We start from the raw sequence: 24,254 nt of genomic DNA on the forward strand, positions 1-24,254 counted from the left end.
TTTACCGATGCCATTTTGGCTCCGAACGCATCACAGGCCTGGAGGTGGTGGCGATACTGTATTCGGCGCAGCAGTTACATTTCCCCTTTTTTGACTCTGGTGGGCAATTGTGATTTTTTTTACCGGGACGTGAGTGTGGTGTTTTCAGGGATTGGGCTAAGAAAGGTTTTCATATTTTATCTCAGTGGGTTAATGAGGACCCCTTATCTTTGCATTCGTTTCAACAACTGCAGACGCACTGGGGGATCCCACATAAACAGTTCTTTGTATATCTGCAAGGCCGGCATTATTGTTTCCAATTGTGCAAGGGACACATGAGATTATTATCCTTACCTGATGCTGAAGATACCTTTCTAGACTTTATCCAGAAATTTAATAAAATCGCAATCTGGATTAATCACTTGAAGACTACCTTACAGGATCCCCACTTGTCGCATTTAGCTGGAAAATGGAGGGGAAAAGTGGGGGTTCCTGTGGATTCGGATTGCTATGAAAAAGGCATTTTCTTGGGCACGGTGCTATTTATCTTCAGCTGCATTATGGGAAATTCAGTTTAAGTTATTGCACAGGTTTATATTTCTAGAGTTTTGGGAGTTTGCGTGAGTTTATGGGAATCTGACCAGTGCCTTAAATGTAATGTGCAGGTGGGCGCATTATGCCATATGTTCACCGGATGTCCTAAATTGCGGTTATTGGGGTCAAATTTGTGGATTACTGGAATGAACCATGGGATGTGAGATTACATGGTCCGGTTCCCTCTTCTATTTCCATTTGATGGGCGGGGGTTCTCTTTTACCTCAAGAGGGAAGGAAATTTCTGTGAGGCACTAGTTTGGCTAAGAAACTCTGTAGGAGCTTGGAAGGAATTGATGCAACAGATGGCACAGTTGGAATTATTGAGACAAAGGTCTATACAGCTTCCTAAGCAACGTCTTTTATTGCAGGTTTATTTCATCTTATGGGTGAAAACTCTTAAAATGTTTTAGGAGATTATCTTGATTTAGCTTGAGTGTGTATGTCTGCCTGGTTATGTGTGCATGTGGTATGAGTGAGGGGGAAGGGTTTTGGGTGGGGAAGGTGTTGTGGGAGTTTGGGTGATACATAAAATAATCTTAGGGAAGATATTCATTTTTTTTCTTCTTCCTCACCGAGTCAGCTTTTTGTTGTGCTTCTTTTTCATATCTCTGTGCGAGTAGGTTGATTGAATGTTTGCTTTCTTGTGCTAGACTTATGTCACTGTATCAGTTGAGACATTACTGCAGCGTTGTTTCTCTATGATTTGAATAAAACAGAATTATAAAGAAAAAGGATTTGAGGGCGCCCCATCCTGTTGCAACCTTGCTCTTTAGACTGCCCAGGGTGTCGGGTGGCTCCTGGAGTACTCTGCTGGACCTTTCTCTCTGTACTTTATGCCACATTTTTCCACCTTCCTCTACTCTTGAGAATTTATTTATTTATTTTATTTAAAAGGATTTCTAACCTGCACATTACAAGAAGTTCATGTGAATAGAAGAATGTATCTATTAGAGTTTATAACGCTCAGCGTTAGAGCCGGTAAACGACGCCAGTCCACCAGGCAGTGAAGCTGAGGGGCAGCCCACCAGCATCGGGCACCTTGAGGGACAAACCCTGACAGAAAAAAAACACAAAAAAAGTGAAAAAATCGCCAGGAAACAAAGAAGATTGCGAGAGCTCAGGGAGAATGAGATCCGCCCCCTCTGACGTCACCACGCTCAGCGTTAGAGTCGGTAAACGACACCGGTTCACCAGGCGTCGCGCGACAAAGGGGCTCTCCCCTTTGTGCACCCCTTCGTGCAAACCTTTGTGCTTCTTTTAAAAAATTTTATTTATGTTTCCTTTGTTAATTAACCTTTATTAAAGTTGTTTAGCTTTTTGCTTTGTTAACAATTGTTTCGTTATAGATGTTCAGTGTATTAGACTAAGGAATCATATTTCCTGCTTATTCTGTTTCATTGTAAACCGGTTTGATTTGCATTTGATGCAAGAATGTCGGTATATAAAAATTAAAAATAAATAAATGAATCTCGGTTTCTTGTCCTTCCGAGCACAGCCTTTGGGGTGAAACACAGTGTCCGTTTCAGGGGAACAATTTTTTATTGTGTAACTAATCAATTTCAAGACTTAGAAGCTTCTTTTGAATAAAAATGTAAAAGACTATTCACTCTCTCTCCACTCATTCTTTTGTGTGGCTCACAAAGTATTACATCCATAAAAACACAAATAAAACCAATATTTATTTATTTATTTAACAATTTTTATATACCGACATTCATTGGGAATATCACATCAGTTTACATTGAACATGAACTTAGCTTTGTTGCGACCGTCAGTCTGCGACGGCTTCGCCCCGCCTACCTCACTCTTCTTGTGGCTCCTCCCGCTCACCTCGGACTACTGGCTGCTGCGGTGTCTGTCTGCCATCCTCTCCAGTATCCCCGGACCGGCTTTGGTGCTGCTTCCCGCCATGCTCCTCCAAGGTACCATAGGGCACATGCGTGCACGCCGCCCTCATCTTTATTTCCTCGTTGGCGCGAACCTCAGGGGCGTCCCCCTGAGATGACGTCACGCTGCCCGGATATTTAAGCCTACTACTTTTGCTAGCTCATCGAGTTAGCAACCGGAACTCTACGGATGGGATTCGCTCTCCGTACCGAAGCTACTCTGCCATTCCAGCGTTATCTGGAACTCTTATTGCTAATGGGGTACCCGCTCCTCGGGGGCCTCTTCTGCTTCTTTCAGGTGCTATCAGGAAACCAGTACTCGCTCCTCGAGGGCCCATGTTCCCTGAGACGCTGCCTGCATCTACAACCCTTTCTACTTGGAAGACTTCACTAACAGTATCCATCTGTGAGTACAACTACCATCTATTCCACAGTACTGCTTCCCTGGAACCAGGTACTCGCTCTTCGAGGGCCTGCCCTCTGTTCCAGTGCCAGACCTCTCGTCTAGTGGAATCGCTGTGTGAGTACAATACCTCTGAGTCTCCCTGCACTAAGGGATCAGGTACTCGCTCCTCGAGGGCCTGCTCTCCCTGTCTCGGAGCTTCTCCTATTCTACCTGGGACTCTGTATGTTTCTCACTGTGTACTCATAACTCTCAGTCTCTTTCCACTACAGCACGGCCAAGCAGAGGATTCGCTGTTCCAGAGTCCTATGGGATACTCGCCCAGCCAAGCTCAACATCTACTACTCACTACTGCCACCTCTGGTGGTTTCCAAACTGTTTAAATAAAGATTCAAATCTGTGTTTGTGTGTCCAGAGTCTAGCCCGACACCGTCGTCCCTCACGGGACTGCTCCCCCGTGGGCGTGGTCAGCTGCCACAGTGTCCAAGGATCCACCCAAACATCAATAACCATAACAGCTTAAACCGCTTTATAGGGAACTGTGTAAGAACTACAAATTAGAAACTGGATAGTTAGGGGGACAAAAAATACAGAGCCTATTTAGTTTGTCTATGATGCAGCGATTCATTCTTTGAAAGCAAGTGTACAGAAATACATTTTTTAAACGTTCTTGAATGATTGGAGCAGCACAATGGGATTCCAGTAGGCTGTTCCATAAATGTGGCCCAGTGATGAAGAATGCCCGATTTCCGGTTATGTCGAGTCTTGTACATGTATACTTTCTGTTCCAATTCCTTTATATTACAATCCTCAGTCAGGAGGATGTTTTCAGTTTTGCTTAATTTTCCTTTAAGGAAAGTCACCTTTGTACATTTTTCCAAACTGAAGGTCATCCTGATGTCATCTGAGAAACTCTTCACTACTTGAAGTTGTTCTGCTAAATGACCATCACAGGAGCTGTAACATTTGAACTTATCAAAAACAGTAGGGGAGTTATTGCTTGGGGGTTGGTAGCTCTAGAATAGAGGATAAATCTATAGCCCAATGAGTTAGAGTATTCGGTGTGTTTAATGCCAGACAAAGCAAGAGTGGTGACAGGGAATCTCCCTGAAATATTCCTCACTGGATCTTAATGTTAGGGATGACGTATTGTATATTTGATCAATACAAGGTTCATTTTATACATTTCAAGGCAGTCTATTATCCGTGTGTGGAATGCTGTTGATAGCTTCCTTATAATCAATCTATGCTATACTTAAGTTTTGACTATTTATAAAAATGCCCATAATAGCTTTATTCAGCTTCAACTGATCTTTGGTTCCATAGACTCCTCTTTTGTTACTGTAGGGAGATATCCCATGTTTTACCACTGAATTCACATAATATGAATCATAATAGCCAAGAAATATGCAGACCAGTAACCTGACAGGCCAAAACATTGTCACAGCTAAGACAAGAAACTTTGCCCAGATGAGAACTTTAAACTGAAGTATGCTATTATGATCTGCCTGTATGTAAGCTCCTGTGTAAATAAGACCAAGGCAGAGGGACAATGCAGCACTTAAGCTCATAAGCAGAAGTCAGGAACTGGCCAAGGCAAGTCCAGAATTCAGAGGGACCCATACCGTTGGAAGAAGGGGGGGGGGCAGTCTGAGATGGAGAAAATGCTGATGTTGGCATAAAGTTTGATGGGGGGCAGAGACCCTGAGTTCAAGTGATCCATTGGTCCTAGTCCAAGACATGTGTTGTATCCGTCGGTTCCCGACGCCCTCTCCCCACCCTCCTTACCTCTTTGGCGCCTCCCTCTTCGCCTGTGGGAAGATTGGCTGCAGCGGCGTCCTTCTGCCGAAGTCGTCCGGCATCCCTGGACCGGCTAGACGCTGCAACCCGCCATGTTTCCTGGAGGCCTAGGGGCGCGCGCGTGGCGTGGCCCCGACTGAAGTACCAGCAATGACGTGAACCTCAGGGGCATCCCACTGAGATGACGTCACCCGCGACGGATATATAAGGTCTTAGAATTTGCTACCAGATTGAGTTAGCATGGGTTCAGGTTCGGGTTACTCTACCTAAGCTATTCTGCCTCCTTGGACTTACCAGGGGTACCCGCTCCTTGGTGGGCTCACTCCTTTGTTTTTCAGGTGACAGTCTGGAACTGGTACTCGCTCCTCGAGGGCCCTCGTTCCTAGACTTGCTTCGTATTCTCTTCTGCCTGGAAGTCATCACTGCCAACTACATCAGTGAGTTACCATCGCTCTCTCAGAGCTTTCCCTGGAACCAGGTACTTGCTCCTCTAGGGCCTATACATTCTAGTTCCTGGGCTTCTATGAGACATTGTGTGAGTGTTACCATCAGGTTCGGTACATGAACTCTGCATTCCCTGCCTACTCACTATATTTCAGTTTCTCTACAGCTTAGCCTCCAGGGATCGCTGTTCCAGTATCTGAGGGACTACAGCCCAGCCGGGCATTCCAGCTCACTACTGCCACCTCTGGTGGTTCAGTATACTGTCTAATAAAAGAACTAGTGTGTGTCTGTCTCCATACTCTGAGCCTGACAGGTGGTCCCTCTCGGGATCTTTCCCTTGGGGGCGTGGTCATCTGCCACTGGTCCAAGGATCCACCCACAACTCTCCTAAATAACAACAGATTGCTAACTCCATGGATCCGGCACAACTTAATGCCTTGCAGGCCAGACCGGGCCTGGCCCAGCGCATTGTGGAGCAGCAAGACGCCTTGGAGAAACTTACTGCAGCATTTCATCAGCTACACACACAAAAGGTTCAAGGCACAGCCTCCATCCAAGGTCAGTCACCGGAGGTAACTTTAAAGACTGCTGTACCACTGGCAGCTCCAATCCGCTTTTCTGGAGAAATCCAGAAGACCTGGGGCTTTTTGAATCAGTGCTGCATGCACTTTGCCTTACAGCCATCTCTATTTCCACAACTCTCTCCAAGACTACCTATATCCTTTCTTACCTGGATGGTAGGGCCTTGTCTTGGGCATCCACCTTGTAGGAAAGCAAGGACTCTATTTTGCAGGACATAGAAGGATTTATGGACTTGTTTAAATCCGTTTTTGATGACCCTGCTCGAACTTCTGTAGCCGGTTCTGCCTTAGTGGATTTGAAGCAAGGCAACAGATCATTGGCTGAATTCGCCATAGAGTTCAAAACTCTTGCGGCAGAACTTCGCTGGGACCCCAAATGTCTCAAGACTCTCTTTTGCAGAGGCCTGGATAACCATTTAAAGGACGAGTTGGCTGCTTGCCAAACACCTGACTCGCTAGACGAATTAGTAGCCTTGGCCTCTTGGATTGATCACTGGCTCCGGGACAAGGTGAAGGAACTCCGGCCTAGGGTGTTACCCGGGTTGAAACAGGCCAGTGCTGTCTCTACACCTCGGATGGTTCCAGTAATCCCTGCTGCTGATACAGATGAACCTATGCAACTTGGTCACGGTCGCTTGACCTCCAAAGAGAGAAGATTTCGGAAGAAGCGCGGCCTTTGCATGTACTTTGGTCAGCCCAGCCATAATATCTCCACATGCTCCATTCGTCCAGAAAACGGACGGGCCTAAGTCCTGCAGGAGGACTGTTCTTAGGCCATACCATGTCATCTCCTCCGCTCTCTCTCTCAGTCTCTTTGACCTACGGACCGATCATTGTTCAGACTCCTGCCCTGGTGGACTCAGGGGCAGGAGGCAACTTCATTCTCAGACATCTAGTGGAAGACCTGAGGAGTCCCCTCTTCAAATTAGAAGATCCACTACTGTGTTACAACTTGAAGTGGGCTTTGGATGTTCCCCAACTTCGCCACTTCCACTGAAGATTTCAGTGACGTCCCCAACAGCTCATCCATCGCTGCTGATATCTATAACAACATACTCAGCAAATTTTCTTCCAAGACTCAAGATCTACTTATCATCAATATAGAAGACGAATTAGAACTTAAAGTCACAGAGATTCTGGATGTTTGTAAAAGAGGCAAGACTTTTGAATACCTTCCAAAGTGGGAAAGTTTCAGCCCCGAAGTGATCTCTCGGGAGCCTCAGACCAATATCCTGGACAAAGAGATGCTTCGTCAGTTCCACCTCACGCATCCTTCAAAACCTAAGCCTGCTACCCGAAGAGGAAATCGCCCTTTGAAGGGGAGTACTGTTGTGTCTGTCGGTTCCTGATGCCCTCTCTCCGCCCTCCTTATCTCTTTGGCGCCTCCCTCTTCGCCCGCGGGAAGATTGGCTGCCGCGGTGTCCTTCTGCTGAAGTCCTCCGGCGTCCCCGGACCGTCTGGATGCTGCAACCCGCCATGTTTCCTGGAGGCCTAGGGGCGCGTGCGCAGCGTGGCCCTGACTGAAATACCGGCGATGGCGCGAACCTCAGGGGCGTCCCCCTGAAATGACGTCACCCGTGATGGATATATAAGGTCTTAGAATTTGCTAACAGATTGAGTTAGCATGGGTTTGGGTTCGGGTTACTTTACCTAAGCTACTCTGCCTCCTCGGACTTATCAGGGGTACCTGCTCCTCGAGGGCCTCGCTCTCTTCTTTGTTTTTCAGGTGACAGTCTGGAACCGGTACTCGCTCCTCAAGGGCCCTTGTTCCCAGACTTGCTCCGTATTCTCTTCTGCCTGGAAGTCATCACTGCCAACTACATCAGTGAGTTACCATCGCTCTCTCAGAGCTTTCCCTGGAACCAGGTACTCGTTCCTCGAGGGCCTATACATTCCAGCTCCTGGGCTTCTATGAGACATTGTGTGAGTGTTACCATCAGGTTCGGTACATGAACTCTGCATATCCTGCCTATTCACTATATTTCAGTTTCTCTACAGCTCAGCTTCCAGGAATCGCTTTTCCAGTATCTGAGTGACTACAGCCCAGCCGGGCATTCCAGCTCACTACTGCCACCTCTGGTGGTTCAGTATACTGTCTAATAAAAGAACTAGTGTATGTCTGTCTCCATACTCTGAGCCTGACCGGTGGTCCCTCTTGGGATCTTTCCCCCAGGGGCATGGTCATCTGCCACTGGTCCAAGGAGCCACCCACAACTCTCCTAAATAACAAGAGATTGCTAACTCCAGCAGATTGCTATCTCCCTAGCAGACTGCTAACTCCCAACAATATGGCAGGACCCCCCTGATGAAATGGGGAGGGGGAAAAAGACCTGTAAGGCAGCAAAGACCCTCCACCCACCTTGTGATTATGCATGAATTTATGCATATTTATCAGCTGGAAAGTATAAGGCGGTGGGCAAATAAAGAGATGGAAGTGATCCTGAAAGAAAGAGTGGACCCGAAGCAGCCCAGCATCCCCTGCTATAGAGAAGGGAGAAGACTAAGGTGTGGCCAGGAGACGGAGAGAGAGTAGAGGCCCTGCCCAGGTTCTGATGGTGGTACAGAGCCTGAGGCAATGGGGAGCCAAGAGCAGCCCGACAGCTCTGCCAGTATGGGACCCAGAAGCAAGCTCCCAGACAGCTGGTACTTCTGCTAGTACCAGACCAGAAGCAAGTCTCCTCCCCTGCCCACATTTTCCAGCTCTCCAGCCGGAACCTACTTCAGAGGTAAACAGGGAGATCGCCTGAAGTTGGGACTAGGGCTAAGTTATCTAGCCATAAGTATTAACATATTAAGTAGGCTAAGGTTTATGGCATGTGTGAAACTACCCATGGTACAAAATTTTCTTTAGAGTAAATTGGTGCTTAGTGGCCAGGATGTTAGAGACAGGAATTGTTATCTTCTAAATGCTAAATCCTGCCAAATCTGATAAATAAAAGTCTAATTATGAGAAGAACAGTTGTCTTTTTCCTGAACTTAGGATCATGAAGTGAAGTGGGAGGGAAATTGGAAGTGTCCTGTAGCAGACAGGTTCCTGCACCTCTAAACTTACATTACTTTTCTGTTCTGATGCCAAGATGCTATTAATCTCTTGTGGAAAGTCAATGTTGTTTCTCCTTGTGTTGTAGGATGGGATCCACAGGTCTTTTTTTCTCCCACCTCTTCCAGGCAGATGGAAAAATCCTCTCAGAGCCAGGAATAGAGATTCTCCACAATCCAAAAACAACTGTCCAAAACAATTACACAAAACTGAGACAGCTCCTTCCAGACTGGTTGGGTATGGGACAGGGTCTCTCTCCTTCTAGGTATCAGACTATGTGGACTAGATGAGGAGTTTGGGAAGGGAACTCCCAAACTTAACACTCCTCCTTCTTCAAACTCTAAATTAAAATGCCACACCACTCTAAGCAGTCTCCTGCAGTTATGCAGGCAGGAGAAACCACTGCCAACATCTTTGGAGGAGGTGCAGGTTGAGAATGGTATACTCCGTCCTCACTCCCTACCCAAAGCCTAAGATAGGGACATTGAATGGAGATCGGGGGGGGGGGGGGGGGGTGTCTCTACACTGAGGTCTCGGGTCCCGAGGGAATGTAATCAGTTCCAGCATGCAAACTAGAGAAATCTCTTGAGAGCCTCAGTCCAGTATGTAGGTCATTTTCCCTATGCCCTCACCATGGGTAAGGAGTGGGTAGGTAGTAGCGGATGGGGGATTTATCCTTCACAACACTTACCAAAAGGACATGTAGGCTTACCAGATGGACCTGTAGGTCTCTAAGGGGATAAATTCTGGTACCTCTTTTACACTTCCCAGGTGTTCTTGCTAGGTCCTGGTGATAAAACATTGGCCACTCCTATGACAAATTTCCAGGCAGATGGAAAAATCCTCTCAGAGCCAGGAATAGAGATTCTCCACAATCCAAAAACAACTGTCCAAAACAATTACAGTGTCACTGCCTCAAATCCCCTCTACCCCACCTGGCTACTTTCATTTGAGCAAATGGGAGGTGCTTTCTGCCCCACAAAGTCCTCTACCTGAGGGCCACATTTGTGAATGCAGACCCCCTCCAGCTGCCTGAATGTGCCTGTGTCCTTGCCTCTCTGCGCGGGCAAATATGTTTATGTGAAGGGGTTTGGGGGTCTACAGGTCCTTACACTCAGAAAGTTCTGCTGGTTCCTATCTTCCCACCAGCTGCTGCCACTTCCCTCCCACACACCAAACTACCTGTACAGTGGTACAGAAAGATACACAACCAGTGCTGCATACAGAAATAGCAGGGGGCTGTGCTGTGAGGGTGGGCGTGCTGTGTGGAAATGTGGCTTCAGCTTGCCTCCTTCTATACCCAACTCACTCCTTTAAGTACTTCTGTCTCAGAGTGAGAGAGTCCAGGAGTGGAAAGGGAAAGGACGGGAGATGGAGGGTGAGAGAGACGGAACACCCTGGATTTCGGGGAGGAGGGGGAAGGGGAGAAAAGGGGAGGAGGGGGAAGGGGAGAAAAGGGGAGGAGGAGAGAGTCCAGGAGAAAGAGGAGAGAAGGAGGAGAAATGGGGAAAAGAGAGTAGGTAGGAATGAATAGGAAAATGAGAGAGAGAGGAAAAGCAGAAAAAAGGAAAGAAGCAGGAGGAGGGGACAGAAAGAGAAGGAAAAGAAAATATCCATTGATGAAGGAAAGAGATAACTGAAACAGAAGAGAAGAGAGAGAAATCACAGAAAAAGGAATAGGGACAAGCAAAAAATGAGCAAATTAGAAAGAGACACTGAGCCAGAAAATCAAGTCAGAGACAAAGGTTGGAAACTATTTTGTCTGGTAGAAAATGTTAATTAGCTGACCACAGTGAAATGTCCTGGGACCCAGAACCTGGATGTATTTCCCACACTGAATTTACAATGTTGAAACAGCTGAATTGTGTTGACTAATTTGATTCATTCCAGTGCATAATTAACCGCCTGAGTCACTGAGGCTTTTCTCCCATTCTATGTCTATTGGAAAATACCTAGATGAATAGGGCCCTAAGGTTTTTATATGCAGGACATACCCCTCAGACTTTTGTAATGGGTCCTAAATATTTTATGCTAACAAAACAAAAAAACTCTAAAAACCAATCTCTTCAAAAAAGCATTCCCAAACATACGGGCCGATTCAGTATAGTGCGCTCAGGCCGAGCACACCTTTAGCCCCCGTTTGGCTGCAAGTTTTCGACGTGCTAAGGTATCAAAACCACCATTTCAGAACAGACTGTTGTTCTCCTCCTGCCAATTCTTGGTCCAAAGGAGAGATGGACTGGGACCCTTCTTGTTTGGTGGTGGAGCAGGATCTGTTAGATGCCTCCTGGGTAAGTGATCTGAAGGGTAGGTTTCCTCGGCTAGTGGAGGAAGACAACACAGGTCACTCTTCACAAACTCCCCCCCCCCCCCCTCTACTTTAACCAATATCTCCTCCTTCCCCTCTATAATTTAACAACTGGAAAAGGAGCACTTACACCCCTTACAACGCATGACTTCGTATGACAGGATTAACGGAGACAACAACAGACTCCCATGACCTCACTTTGAGAGCTGGAAGATACCCAGACTGCCATGAGAAAATAAAGAGAAGAGAACATATGCATTTGAGACGGCCTATATTTATTAATAGCTCTGTCACAAGTGACACTGTGCTGAACGGCAAGGACATGTTGAAATGGTCCGGGCTGGTGTGAGCTGTGCTGATCCCTCACCAAGGAATGGTAGCTCCTTGCCAATCCAGCAGGATCCCATTGTGTTTCTCGGAGAGCGATTCCAGAACACCCAGGATCCCGCTCACACTCTTTTCTGTCGTAAGGGTGGCCTGGGAAATTGAAGAAAAGTTTGAAGAGATGGGAACACCTCTCATACACAAAACAAAATGACAACTGGTGGAGAGATTGTGCAAAAAAGGCTAAAGGGAATCCTAGTGAGCTCCTGGAGAAAAACTCTTGAAGAACTCTACTGTTGTGAAACTAGGGCTGCCAACTTTGACTGAACCTGTTCTTGAAGGTTTCGTCATATGATACGACTATTTTAAGAGCTGGGCTTACTGAAACTCATGTATTGTAAGAGGCTGCCTCCTCAGTTCGCTCCCAGTACAAAATAAGCATGCACATGTCTGTGTTAGATTTTTCCTGTACACAATAACGTTCAAGCATGCTACCTTTGTTTTCAATTTTTATTTTCCCTGGGAATTTCAATGTTATAACAAAAACAAAAATCAATGGAAAAATAAAATTTTTTTTAATAACAAACAGGAGAAAAATCAGTGGAAAAGTCATTTTTAAAGTTATTTGTTATACCATCAAAATTCCCAGGAAAAATAATATAAAAACTTAAAACAAAGGTCACTATACATGAAACATTGAAAAATCACTAGCAATAGTGAATCTTACTTTTGAAACAGTGATGACGTTTACTTTACTGTTTAGTCAATGGTAATAGTGTACCTGCATGCTAATTCCATTTAGTTCTTAAAAAATAAAATTATATTACTTTTACAAGATAATTGATACTTTCTATCTATTCATTAGACTAAAAGCATATAAGAACATAAGAACTGACATATTGGGTTAGACTAAGGGCCAGATTTTATAACAAACGCGCGCGCGTAGATTTGTTCGCACAACCCGGCGCGAACAAATCTACGCCGGATTTTATAACATGTGCGCGCTGCCGCGCACATGTTATAAAATTCAGGGTCGGCGCACGCAGGGGGGTGCACAATTGTGCAACCTGCGTGCGCCGAGCCGATCAGCCTGCCTCCATTCCCACTGAGGCCACTCCGAAATCAGAGCGGCCTTGGAGGGAACTTTTTTTTTCTCCCCCCCCCCACCTTTCCCTCCCTTCCCCTATCTAACCCACCCCCAGCCCTAACTAAATCCCCCTCCCCTACCTTATTTTGTTGAGTTACGCCTGCCTCTGGCGTAATTACTGGATTCGATTATTGCAGCTCTCTATACATTGGCCTTCCCATCACTAGAGTGCGTCACCTTCAATTAATACAGAACGCGGCAGCACGAATTTTGAATGAATTCTTGTGACCATATAATCCCAGTCTTACCTTCACTCCACTGGCTTCCAATATACAGTGGTGCATAATATATTAATTTACTAATGAATGTAAATGCACCATGGATCAGCACAACCCTGAGACTACTTGGTCTCTTCGCTCCACAGATCAATATCTGTTAGGCATTCCTTCCACAAGAGAAGCTTATTTAGCAGAGATAAGTGACAGAGCATTCTCTATTGCTGGCACAAAAATATGGGATACTCTGCCCCTCCCCCCATCCCCCACATTTGGAACACTCAGGATACAAAATCTTTTAAGAAGGCACTTAAAACCCATCTCTTTAATGAAGCATTTGAACTTTCTGATTAAGCTGATTTTTGGCATTGATGGATTTTATGGATTGTATAAATATTGTTGAATTGTTATTTTAGATTGTTTTATTGTTGTTTTGTTTTTTTTTTATTATGTATGTTCCAATGTAACCCGCCCTGAACACTGGAGGGTGCAGATAAAAAAAAAAGTTTAATAAATAAATAAAATTGTCAGGAACGTTAAGTTGGAAACCACTTACAGCTTCCAGCATGATTATTATTAGCCCAGAGGTTACACAAGTATGTTCTTAACTAAATCTTTTCACAACCATGTTCGCTCATACTTTATAAAAAGGCCTTCTGATTCTAGGTATTTATGAAATGCAAATTTAGGAGGCTATTTTTCAGGCACTTAGGATTTTTAGAGAATATCAAAAATAGATGTTTTAGATATTTTACAACTTGAATTAAAATTGTTGATGCATTTTTGTTACGTTTGGCCAGCTGCACTCACCAGCTCATCACTAGCACCTCTGGTGGCCTCCCGACATGGCTGGAATGCCACAGCTGACACCTAGGTCCTTCGCAGCAAGAGGCCATTGTGGAGATGCCGCCATCCACTTCCTTAGGTGCGCACGCACCTGCCCTCATTATAAAGGCCCTGTGGTGGGAACATGCTCCAGGCGCCCTCTGATGACATCAGCCATGCCGAGCTATTTAAGCAAGGACCCTGCAGCACTTTCTCACCTCAGCAATAGGTTTCCTGCCTAGAGCAGTGCTTCTTGCTCCTGCGTTCCAGTGTCCAGCCTGCCTGTATCATCCAGCCTGCCTTGCCCAACCTGTTTCATCCAGCTTTGCCTTGCCCAGTCTGTCTCATCCAGTGTCTCCTTGTCTGTCCTCATCCATTCTCCATTCTGATCTCCTGGTACTGACCATTGCCTTGGACCTGATCACGCCTACCTGCCGCCTAGACCTGACTCTTGCCTTGGACCTGACTACGTTTGTTTGCCGCCTACACCAGCCCTTGCCCTGTTCCTGGTCTCTACTGTCTGCTGCCTATCCTAATGCCGGCATATTCTTGGACTCTTGCTCATCCTACCACCCTAGGGACCCACCTAAGACCTGCCAGCTGCCAGAACCCAAGGGCTCAACCTGCAAGGGAGGCAGCTTGTATAGACAAAGCTGTAGCCTGTCCCGCATCAGGGCTTGTTTGCCAACTTCAGTGTAGGCCTCATAGGTTCGACAGGAAAAGGACCTGGGCGTGATAGTGGATAATATATTGAAATCCTTTTTCCTGGGCAGTAATTCCTAATGTGGCTATTTCCTAAGTCAAAATGATTAATAGCAATTTATGTACTTCTCCTCCAGGAAACTGTTATTAATAATGTTGACTTAGGGAATAGCCAGCCACTGCTTAATGCTGGCATCAGTAGCATGGGATCTATTTAATGTTTGTGTACTTGCCAGGCACCTGTAACCTGGAAAGGCCACTGTTGGAAACAGAATGTTGGGATTGATGGCAGGCCCGGCAGCACCGGATGTGCAAACCGGGCAATTGCACAGGGTGGAGTCAGGAGTAGAGAGAGGTCTATGTTGCCGCTGGTGGATATAATCCCACCGGCGGTGGAAGATTTTCACATTTTCTGCTGCCGGTGGATCGGGAGAGACAGCATGTGAGAGCCTCTGTGTGTGTGTGTGTGTGTGTGTGTGTGTGAGATAGCATGAGAGGGTGAGAGAGCATTTGTATGTGAAAGAGAGACATTGTTATGTATGAGAGAGAACATTTGGGAGTGAGAGCTGTGTGTGTGAGACAGCATGTGTATGAGAGCCTGTGCCTGTGTGTGTATGTGTGAGAGAGAGAGACAGCATTTGAGAATGAAAGCCTGATAGTGTGCATAAGCAGGCCCGGCGCCACTGGGTGTGCAAACCATGCAATTGCACGGGGCGGCACACCTGGTGAGATGGTGTCGGGAGCAGAGAGAGGCCCATGTTCCTACCAGTGGACCTGATCCACCGGTGGCAGAAAAATCAAGAAGTAGTTTCGTACCAAGGGGGCGTGTCACTTTGACCTGTGATGCATGATGCAGCTCATCCCACCACAGCCTGAAGAAAAATTCATGTCCAGGTGCCCCTCCTCCTTCCTGCCTCACCTGGAAGAAAAATGTTGCTGGAGCCGCACGGGCAGGAAGGAGGAGGAGTATTGGCCATGTGCACAGGAACAGTAGTGAGTGTGGCAGATCTGCTAAGGATCCCACCTTGCGGTGGCCCAAGAAGAAGAGGCCCGGTAGCAGGGCTGCTGCGGATCCCATCTCGCAGCGGCCTGAGAAGATCAGGGCCGCTTCAGAGCCCATCCCGCGGCGATCTGCGAAGAGGAGGCCAAAAGGTGAGGTCTTGTAGAGCGTGTGTGTGTATGAGAGTAAATTAAGAGACTGTGTGTGGGAGGGAGAGCCTGAATGATCAGAGAGTCAGCATGTGAGAGCCTCTGTGTGTATGTGTGTGTATGTGTGTGTGACAGCATGTGAGAGTGAGAGCCTGTGTCTGTGTGTGTATGTGTGAGAGAGATTTAGACAGTGTGTGAGAATGAGAGCCTGAGGGCCGGATTTTAAAACCTCTTTGCGCGTAAATCGGGTTATGCACGCCGGGCCTATTTTTTAAAGGCCGGGCGACAAGCGTAAAGCCCCGGGACGCGTCTAAGTCCCAGGGCTTTACAAAAGGGGCGGGGAGGGGGCGGGGCCAGAGGCCTCTGGCACAGTGGCCATTTGCTGCTGTGTTGGAGGATCGCGTGCCGGCAGGCTGCTGACGCACGCAACTTGCGCCTGCCCGGAGGCATGCACAAAAGGTAAGATAGAGGTCAGGAGGGGGGGTAGGAAGGTTAGAATAGGGGGGAGGGAACAGAAAAGGCTGCGGGCGTCAGCGGACATAAGATGCACTAGTGTGCATCCCCTTGCACGCGCCGACCCCCGATTTTATAACATGTGCGTGCCTGCGCACGCATATTATAAAATCGGGCATACATGTGCGTACGCCGAATAGCAAGCACACATATATGCCCGCGCGTAGGTTTGAAAATTTATCCCTGAGTGTGTATGAGAGAGAGACAGCATGTGAGAATGAGAGCCTGACTGTGTGTTTGAGGGAAGCAAAGAAGAAGACAGGTGGATAGAGAAGAAACAGAAAAAAAAGAGACCAGGTGAAAGGAACTGGCAAAAGACTAAGAAAGGGAAGGTGGAAAAAATAAGCCTGTGACTAATCAATTAGAAAACTAAGATCAGAGAGCAAAGGTAAAAAAAAAAATCATTTTTTTATTTTTAGTGATTGGCATATGTTATCTTTGGGAATGTGTAAGAGTAGCACTTTCTCTATGCTGATCTCGAGATGTACAAGATCAGCATGGAAGAACTGGAAGCCCTGCAAATTTTTTATACCGCAGGGCCTGCACAGAGGAGGCAGCAGAATGGGCTTCAGTGCCAGTAGCAGCAATCGGTGCCTCCCCAATAGCCATGCGGCAGCAGAGCAACGAGAGAGGCTCTGAGGTTGCTGGCAAAAGAAAGAGCGGGGGGTCTGCCTCAGTGTTTGCATGTGTTTGAATGGGAGCTGTGTGTGTGTGTATGTGTGAGAATGGAGGCTGCAGGTGGATTCCTACCTGCCAGCAGCTGAAATGAAGATGAGGGCCTGACGCTGCTGGTAGATCCCAACCAAAGAAAAGCTGGAGACGCCTGTGGGTTTGTCTGAGAGGGAGCATATGTGTGTATGAGCTTGTATGTGTATGTGTATATAAGAAAGAGAGGTGAAAGTATGTGCATCCCTCTTCCACTAATCCATGACTGGAAATCAAAGTTCCCAGGTATGGAGAGTATGAATTTTTAAAATCCTTTTAGTTTTATTTTTCAGGTGTTATTTGCTGTGTCTGCTGTTTTGAAATATTTCATCGGTGTTTGGGACATTTAAAAAGACTTGTATATGAGTTTTTAATTATTTGATCTTTTATTCATCAGCTTTTTAAAAATATTATTAGTATGTTTTTAGCATTATGATTATGTATTTATTTTATTTCTTGATGTTATTGTTTGATATTTGAGGAATGGTGATAGTTCTGTTTTTTCATTGTTGCACTGAATTGAACTGAGGCATTCTCCTAATAGGAAGTGTATTAGTGTTTTAAGGCTTTCGGAGGGTCAAGCCCACACCCAATACACATCACAATAAGCCTAATACCCTATGGGTCCAAAGTGTCTTTGTTCAGGGATTTCTGGTTGGCATCACAGCAGTGCATGTCAATACAAGGTAAGTGATGTTTTTACCACACAATACTGTACTTTGATATTTATCATGTAAAATATAAATGCATAACTCTTAACTGTGTGTGTGGAATAGGGCAGAGGGCATTGTGTAAAGCTATAGCGTTCACCTATGGCACCTAATACCTTGCACCAGCCGTGGGTTGGGGGGGGGGCAGGGGGATGGTGTCAGCTTTAAATGTTTGTATCACTGAAGGGAGCTGGGCATTTTTTTTGGTGGTCCTGGGACAGAGAATGAATGAACAGGGCAGGGGACAGCCCAGTAATTGTTTGCATAGGACAGCAAAAAAGCTAGCACCGGCCCTGATTGATAGGCACTTGGTCTGACCGAATATGGCAACTTCTTATGTTCTTATATTCAGGGAACATCTGCCATGCTGGGTCGGATCAAGGTCCATCGAGCCCTGCATCCTGTCTCAAACAATGGCCGGCCCAAGTCACAAATTCCTGGTAGATCCCAAAAAGTAGATTTCTTTCTTGTTACTTACTCCCAGGGATAGCAATGGCTTTCTCAAGTCTACCTGGCTAATACGTTTTATGGACTTTTCCTCCAGGAACCTGTCCAAACATTTTTTAAATCCCGCTATGCTAGTCGCCTTGATCATGTCCTCTGGTGACAGATTCCACAGCATGCGCAGAGTGAAAAAGTATTTTCTACAATTTTCTTTAAATCTCTTTGTTGTTAGTTCCGTGGCGTGTCCTCACGGAGGGTCCATCAAGCCAAATCATTTTTTGAACCTCACACATTTAGAAGAGATGCTGAGAAACAGAGAGCAAGGAATAGCACACAACAATCCAGAACAAAGGAAGGAAAGAGTTAACTATAATCACACTGTGCACGCTGTGGTGTCACACTCACTGCTTACCGCCTGGGTTCCCATGTCTGTCTTCACCCAGCCAGGGTGGATGGCAGCACACAGGATTCCATCTTCTTTATACTGCTTGGCTTGACACCGCATCAGCATGTTCAGTGCAGCCTGCAGGAGGAAACAGGAGGAGGAAAGGTCAGAGGCTGCCCTGGGCAAAGTGAGGTGAGAAAGATAAGTCACACAGTGCTTCATGAGCGCAAATGCAGTCCTTTAGTAAATCAGCAGTTTTTCAGCGTTAAAAGTGATGACTGGTAATGCTCCTAATAAACAGCCAGAATAGAGGAAAATGGTGAGAAAATGGGTAGGTACAAAGGTTTTCAAAAGGATTGCATACTGTCATTTTGACCTTTAATTTTTTTTATTTTTTTTTACTGGTATACTTAGATGCAAAAGTTTAAGATGACCCCTTAGAATATAAATCATAACAGAGAATGTATGTGCTCCAGTCATAACAGGTTGATAGTGGAGCTGAAAAAGTTTTCAGACATAAATAAACCTTGAGCGTGCACCTTTGGGCATGTGACACAAGCCGCTGGAAATAACGCTACAGCTTGGCTATGGATGATGCTTCGACCAATGTTCTTTATAACCCATTGACAGGACCCATCAGGACTCAGAGAATTGTGAGCCAGGAACTGCAAGGGCTCTGATCCAGATCCTCCGAGGAAAGAAGCAGGACTGGTATTGCTGAGATAGTGGTGTGAGCGCAGGTTACTACAACATAATTACTCCAGCATATAGGCCGATTAGGGTTGTCAGATGTGACAACACCAGTTTGCCTGTGGCAGATAACAGGCAGCAAGTATACCAAGTAATTAAGGCAAGAAAAAAAAATCATCTACATACAGTGCTGCCGAACTACATGGAAAACCTGTAACTGGGTTGCTGAGTTGCTCCAACACACAAAATGTGTACAAATTTGAAACTGGTCAGGAGTAGCACCAGTCAAGCCTGTAAACTTAGCTATTGATGATTTGTGCAGCTTTCATAAATATTCATAGTTGAAGGACCTTAAAAAATACAAATCAGAATTTCAAAAATAAAAGTAATCTTTCATTCACTTACCTGGATTGGTAAAAGGGTCTGTGAAATGCTGGCTTTGAAAGGGCCGTATTAGGGAATGTGTTAATCTGTGGGGAAGGGAAAGTTGAGGGGGAAAGCATTTTTTTTTATTAGTAGCTAGGAAGTGGACTTGGGAAGTGATCAGTGATGCCACCGAAACAAAGCACAAAAACTATAGGAAGAATCATGCATTGCTAATGACCCTGCCATGACCTCCGTTCTCCAGAAAGGAAACAACGGGTCATGATCTTTGGTTCTCAGGGGAAAGATGGCAGAATTGGTGTCAGTTAAAGTTCGGTTTTGGGTGCAATACTGTTCAACCTGTATATATCAGTGACCAAGAGAGATGAGTAGAAGAGTGTACATTTGACATCACAATTTGGAATATTAAGGATACACTAAAGAACATGTCCCTTCAACAAGGCTTCACCCAGACTGAAGGGGGCAGTTAGGATCTAGTTTCAGTAAGTAAGGTATGATGAATAACCCTAAGAGAGATTACATCTGAATGGGAAAATGCTCAAAGTCAAAGGATCTATGTGCAATCATCCTCAACAATCTAAAAAAAAAAGACAATGCCAGGAAACCGTCAAACACGACCCCCAGATACCTGAAAAGAAATATTTATAGCAAAGCATCATGGCTCAATCAGGTTTAAGCCTCCTGTCCAGTAAGACTTAGGATATTTTATTTATTTAACATATTTTATAGCCCACTATCTCCAAACATCAATATATATACAATCAATAAAAACAATAAACATTAAAAACAACAATACAATAATAATATATCAACAATACAAAATATATATCATGGAGGGAAATGACTACTGCTAAAACTGTGACAGCTGCAGGTGGTACATAAATGAATATGAAAGGTTCAGTCCTTGGTTAGCAAGGAGAAACTAAATCTCCCAGAGTAGTTATCTTAGGGAGGGGTAAAGGAGAAGAAAGAGAGAAAAAAAGAGTGAAAAAAAAATAGAAAAATATTTTGCCAGTCACAAACAAGAGATGATTAGACTTGTGGCTAAGAAACTTTAATAAACCACACTAAATAAGAGACAAAAACAGTTGTCAGTATATAAAGTAGGACTATTACAACAGTACATGAACTATGGGATGGAAGATTTATTTATTTAACAAATGTATAATCTGCACTAATCCCATGGTTCAAGGCGGCGTACAATGTAGACAGTCATAAAAGGACAGACTGCAAACTATAAGATAGTAACTTTTAAACAGCCGCATGAGTGTGTATGTAAATGTGAATGGATACGGCAATTTTATAACATGCGTGCTTATATGAGTGTATGATATTAAATTGGCTGTACGCGCGTACATGTGTACACAATTTTGTATAGCCATGCGCTTGTGCAAGCAAATGCCGGTTCTACCGGATAAGTGGGGAGGTTTTATTAGATATGTTTGCCGACGCAATTACCAGTTGCCCCAGTCTGTTCCCAGTTCTCCCAGGTAAGGGCTCAACTTCCTAGCCCCCATAATTAGCTTCCTCCCTTTTACCCTATTAGCCGCAATCCTTCAAACCCCACTGACTAGCCCTGATTTTTTTATCTTAAAACTTAACACATGACAACATGTCCATCACAGCAGAAGTAAAATTATGTGGTAGGAGACCCTGGCACGCACATTTCAAGTAACCATCCCAGATCACCTGTGTCCCGCCCATGCTCCGCCCAGACAATAGCCATACCCTGCCCCTTTTTTAAGCTTTCTGATTTGTGTGCATACTGGCAGATGCACGCGTACTCGGGCGCTTCTTAAAATCTACACGGCGCGCGCCGGCCTGAGACGCATATATCTCCCAGCTTTGACATTAATGGGGCTTTTGAAATTCACCTGTAAGAGCTCTATGTACCAACTTGCTTTAAAACTGAAGAGCAATGAACGTTGCTGCTTCACATGCAAGTGGTTCGTTGAGCTTCAATGCCCGCTTTAATAAAATAAAGAGATGCACAACATGGCAGCATTGACACAACCATATTAAAGAGAGCACAGCAACTCAGTCTTTCCCTTTGAGCTAACTGGCTGAAACCCCTGTACCTGCATCTGTTCCCCAAAGTCAAAGCTGGTTTTCTAAGCTTTTGGGAGCAGCAGGGGAGACAGAAAGGAGCCTGATAATGGGGAGTATACATGGCCTTTGCTTCAAATATCTTTATTTGGGCCCTTGCGAATAATTTAGAGTTTGAAAACACACCAAATAGTAGCTGAATTTTTTTTTTATGAAAAAGTAGATATTTGGCAAAACTCAATATTCTGGCTGCTGTTCATCTCCTGGAAGCCATAAATACTGGAGGTGAAATCAACCACTATGCTATCTAAAATAGTGATGGAGAACTTAAGTTCTCAAGTACCACAAATAGGTCTATTTTCAGGATTTCCCCAATGAATATACATTTAATTCAAGAACCACGATAATTTGCAAAATCTGACTATCCTAAAATCCAACCCAGTTTATGGCAATTGGTGATCAGAGCTTGCCATCCTTTAAACTAGAATATGGAAGATAGAAAACCTGATCCAGTTCTTCAAGATAAATGTTGAGGATCACAGGAGCTAGCTGATATTAAATGAATAGAAATTGCAAGCAGAAGTGGCTTTAGACAGGTCAGGGTCATTTCTTCCAAACTATCTTTTAAGCATTACCTTCAAACTTGAATGCATCCCTTTTTACTATCTGACAAAGAGGAGACTCACACTGGGGTTTTGTGTTTGAGTATGTATGCACATTACCTTGCTGACCCGATATGAGATCACAGGCTTGCCCTCTGGTATTCTCTCGATGGACCCTAGTGTAGATGATATGTGTATCAGAGCAGCCTTGCCACAGTTCAGATCTGCCTGGGGATTCTCCTGAGCAGCCTTCTTCAACAGTGGTAGGAATGCCTATGGAAAAATAAACCATCAGATCAACTCACCAATTAGTATCATTGCACATAGGTGGACAGATTTGGCAAGCTGGCGTTAAAATATCATATGAGAGAGAGAGAGAAAAAACCTATCTATAAGGCCCTTGTAGTAGTTAGGTATTTGTATCTCTATAAGAGGCCCACCTAGTAACTCAAGGTGAGGTTTAGGTAGGGATTAGGGGCCACTTTTACATGCAGAGTGAGACGTATGAACAGAACAGTGCTCTCTTGTGAAGATTTGATGTCCTTTGGAGTGAGGAAACACCCACAAAGATGAGATTTGTACAATGTTCTCTCAACTTAGCTTGATGTTTCCCAAGGACATCAAATCTTCACAAGAGTGTACTGTTCTGTTCGTACGTCTCACTCTGCATGCAAAAGTGGCCCCTAACCCCTACACTACTACCTAAATCTCACCTTGAGTTACTAGGTGGGCCTCCTATAGTAGCATAAACAGCTGCTTACTATGATGCCACACCCAGAGTGTTATAGGCATATTGCACAGCTCAACGCAATTGAAAAAGGTATAGTTATTTTCGGCATCAAAACTGTGCGCCATTGTGCGAGGCTTTGCGAAGCCAGCCCACTTTTCCAGAAATCCCACCCCGGACTCCTCCCCAATCCCTCCCCTTTTAAAAATTTGCATCGCACCATGTGTTATGACGCTTAGTGCGTGCATTAAGGCGTTTTCGCACGTGTTAAGCCGTTTTTCACATGCGAAAACGCCATAACACATGCGAAAATGCCATAACGCGATTTGATAAATGACCCTGTAAGAAAGCTTCAAATGGCCAATTAGCCTTTGAAGTAGCAAGTCATATGTATATATTTGTAATCGTTGCAGATCTCTGTTTTGAATAAACAGCAAAACAGCTTGTGCTACATAGTGTCCAAAATATCTTACAATATTCTTTGTATCCTAAAAAAGCAATATAAGCAAAAAAAAAAAAAAAAAAAAATTATCCCTAAAATGAAGGGTGAGTTCAATGTCTTTCCTGAAATGCTGCTGTAACTTGCATATAACATCCCCTTTCAAGGAAAAATGCCATTCAAGTATCATTATAGGGCTATCTCAAGCATCATTATAGCTGCTGCTATTCCAGTATGTTACAAAATGTTTAAATAAATCAGGAACCAGATTTAGTGTTCGTGCCTATCAGTGTTCTTCCAAAATGGGGTATTTTGGACACTTCATGTAGCACAAGCTTTTTTTGCTGTTTATTGAAAACAGAGATCTGCCATGATTACAAATATATATGCGACTTTACCCTTCAATGGGTATTTGGCCATTTGAAGCTTTCTTTGTCACTGCTGACTTACATTGAGTACATCTGATATACATACATGAATTTAATTGGGATGAATAATTTAAATGTTTGTGCTATCAACCTTTTTCTACTTAATCTTTTAGTACACAGATGCGGTTAAGCTGTTTTTCACCCTTATTTTTTCACAAAACATTGTGCACCATACACTGCTAATGTATATCTCTGTTGCAAGAGAGAATGTGAATGAGCATGTATGACTGAGCATGTGAAAGAGCAAAGGAGTGCATGTGTGTGTATATGATTGAGAATGTGAGACTGAGAGAGCAAATAAGTGTATGTGTTAGAGAGAGAGAGGAAAACATTTGTGCGCAACAAATCCCTCTCTTCTCCCTGCTAATCCATGGCAATCTCTGGGCATCTCAAAATCAAAATGTACCTAGGTATGGAGAGTGGGGGATTTTTTTTATCCTTATTAGTTTTAATTATTGGGTGTTATTTAGTGTATCTGCTGTTTTTAAATATTTTATTGCCATTTGGAACAATTTTATGAGTTTTTAGTTGGATACTAGTCTATTCATCAACTTTTTTGAACTATTTCTTTTTATTAGTATGGTTTTACTATTATGATTGATGTTTTATATTTCTTGATTTTATTGTTTGATGTTTTATGAGGAATGGTGGCGTTTTGTTTTTCCCTTCTTGCACTGCATACAGAGTCTGGCTTGTTGTGGTTTCCAATTCAGTTTCTTTATTCTATATTTAGTGAGAGTTTGTCGTGTTCTGCATGCATGACTGAGGAGAGGGACTCTGGT

The 24,254-nt window shown here is 44.5% G+C and overlaps 1 protein-coding gene across 1 annotated transcript in view; it reads right to left on the reverse strand.

Moving 5' to 3' along the window:
* Window positions 1–11,291: 11,291 nt before the first annotated feature.
* LOC115095329 (C-factor-like) overlaps window positions 11,292–24,254 on the reverse strand; it is a 47,316-nt gene continuing 34,353 nt past the window's right edge. The window contains exons 4-6 of the mRNA XM_029608856.1: window positions 21,999–22,151; window positions 18,184–18,294; window positions 11,292–11,514 (exon numbers count right to left, since the gene is read on the reverse strand). Coding sequence (XP_029464716.1) covers window positions 11,401–11,514; window positions 18,184–18,294; window positions 21,999–22,151 — 378 coding nt within the window. The 3' untranslated portion in view covers window positions 11,292–11,400. The remainder of the gene's footprint in view (window positions 11,515–18,183; window positions 18,295–21,998; window positions 22,152–24,254) is intronic.

This window comes from Rhinatrema bivittatum, chromosome 7 (assembly GCF_901001135.1).
Source record: "Rhinatrema bivittatum chromosome 7, aRhiBiv1.1, whole genome shotgun sequence".
Lineage (NCBI taxonomy): Eukaryota > Metazoa > Chordata > Amphibia > Gymnophiona > Rhinatrematidae > Rhinatrema > Rhinatrema bivittatum.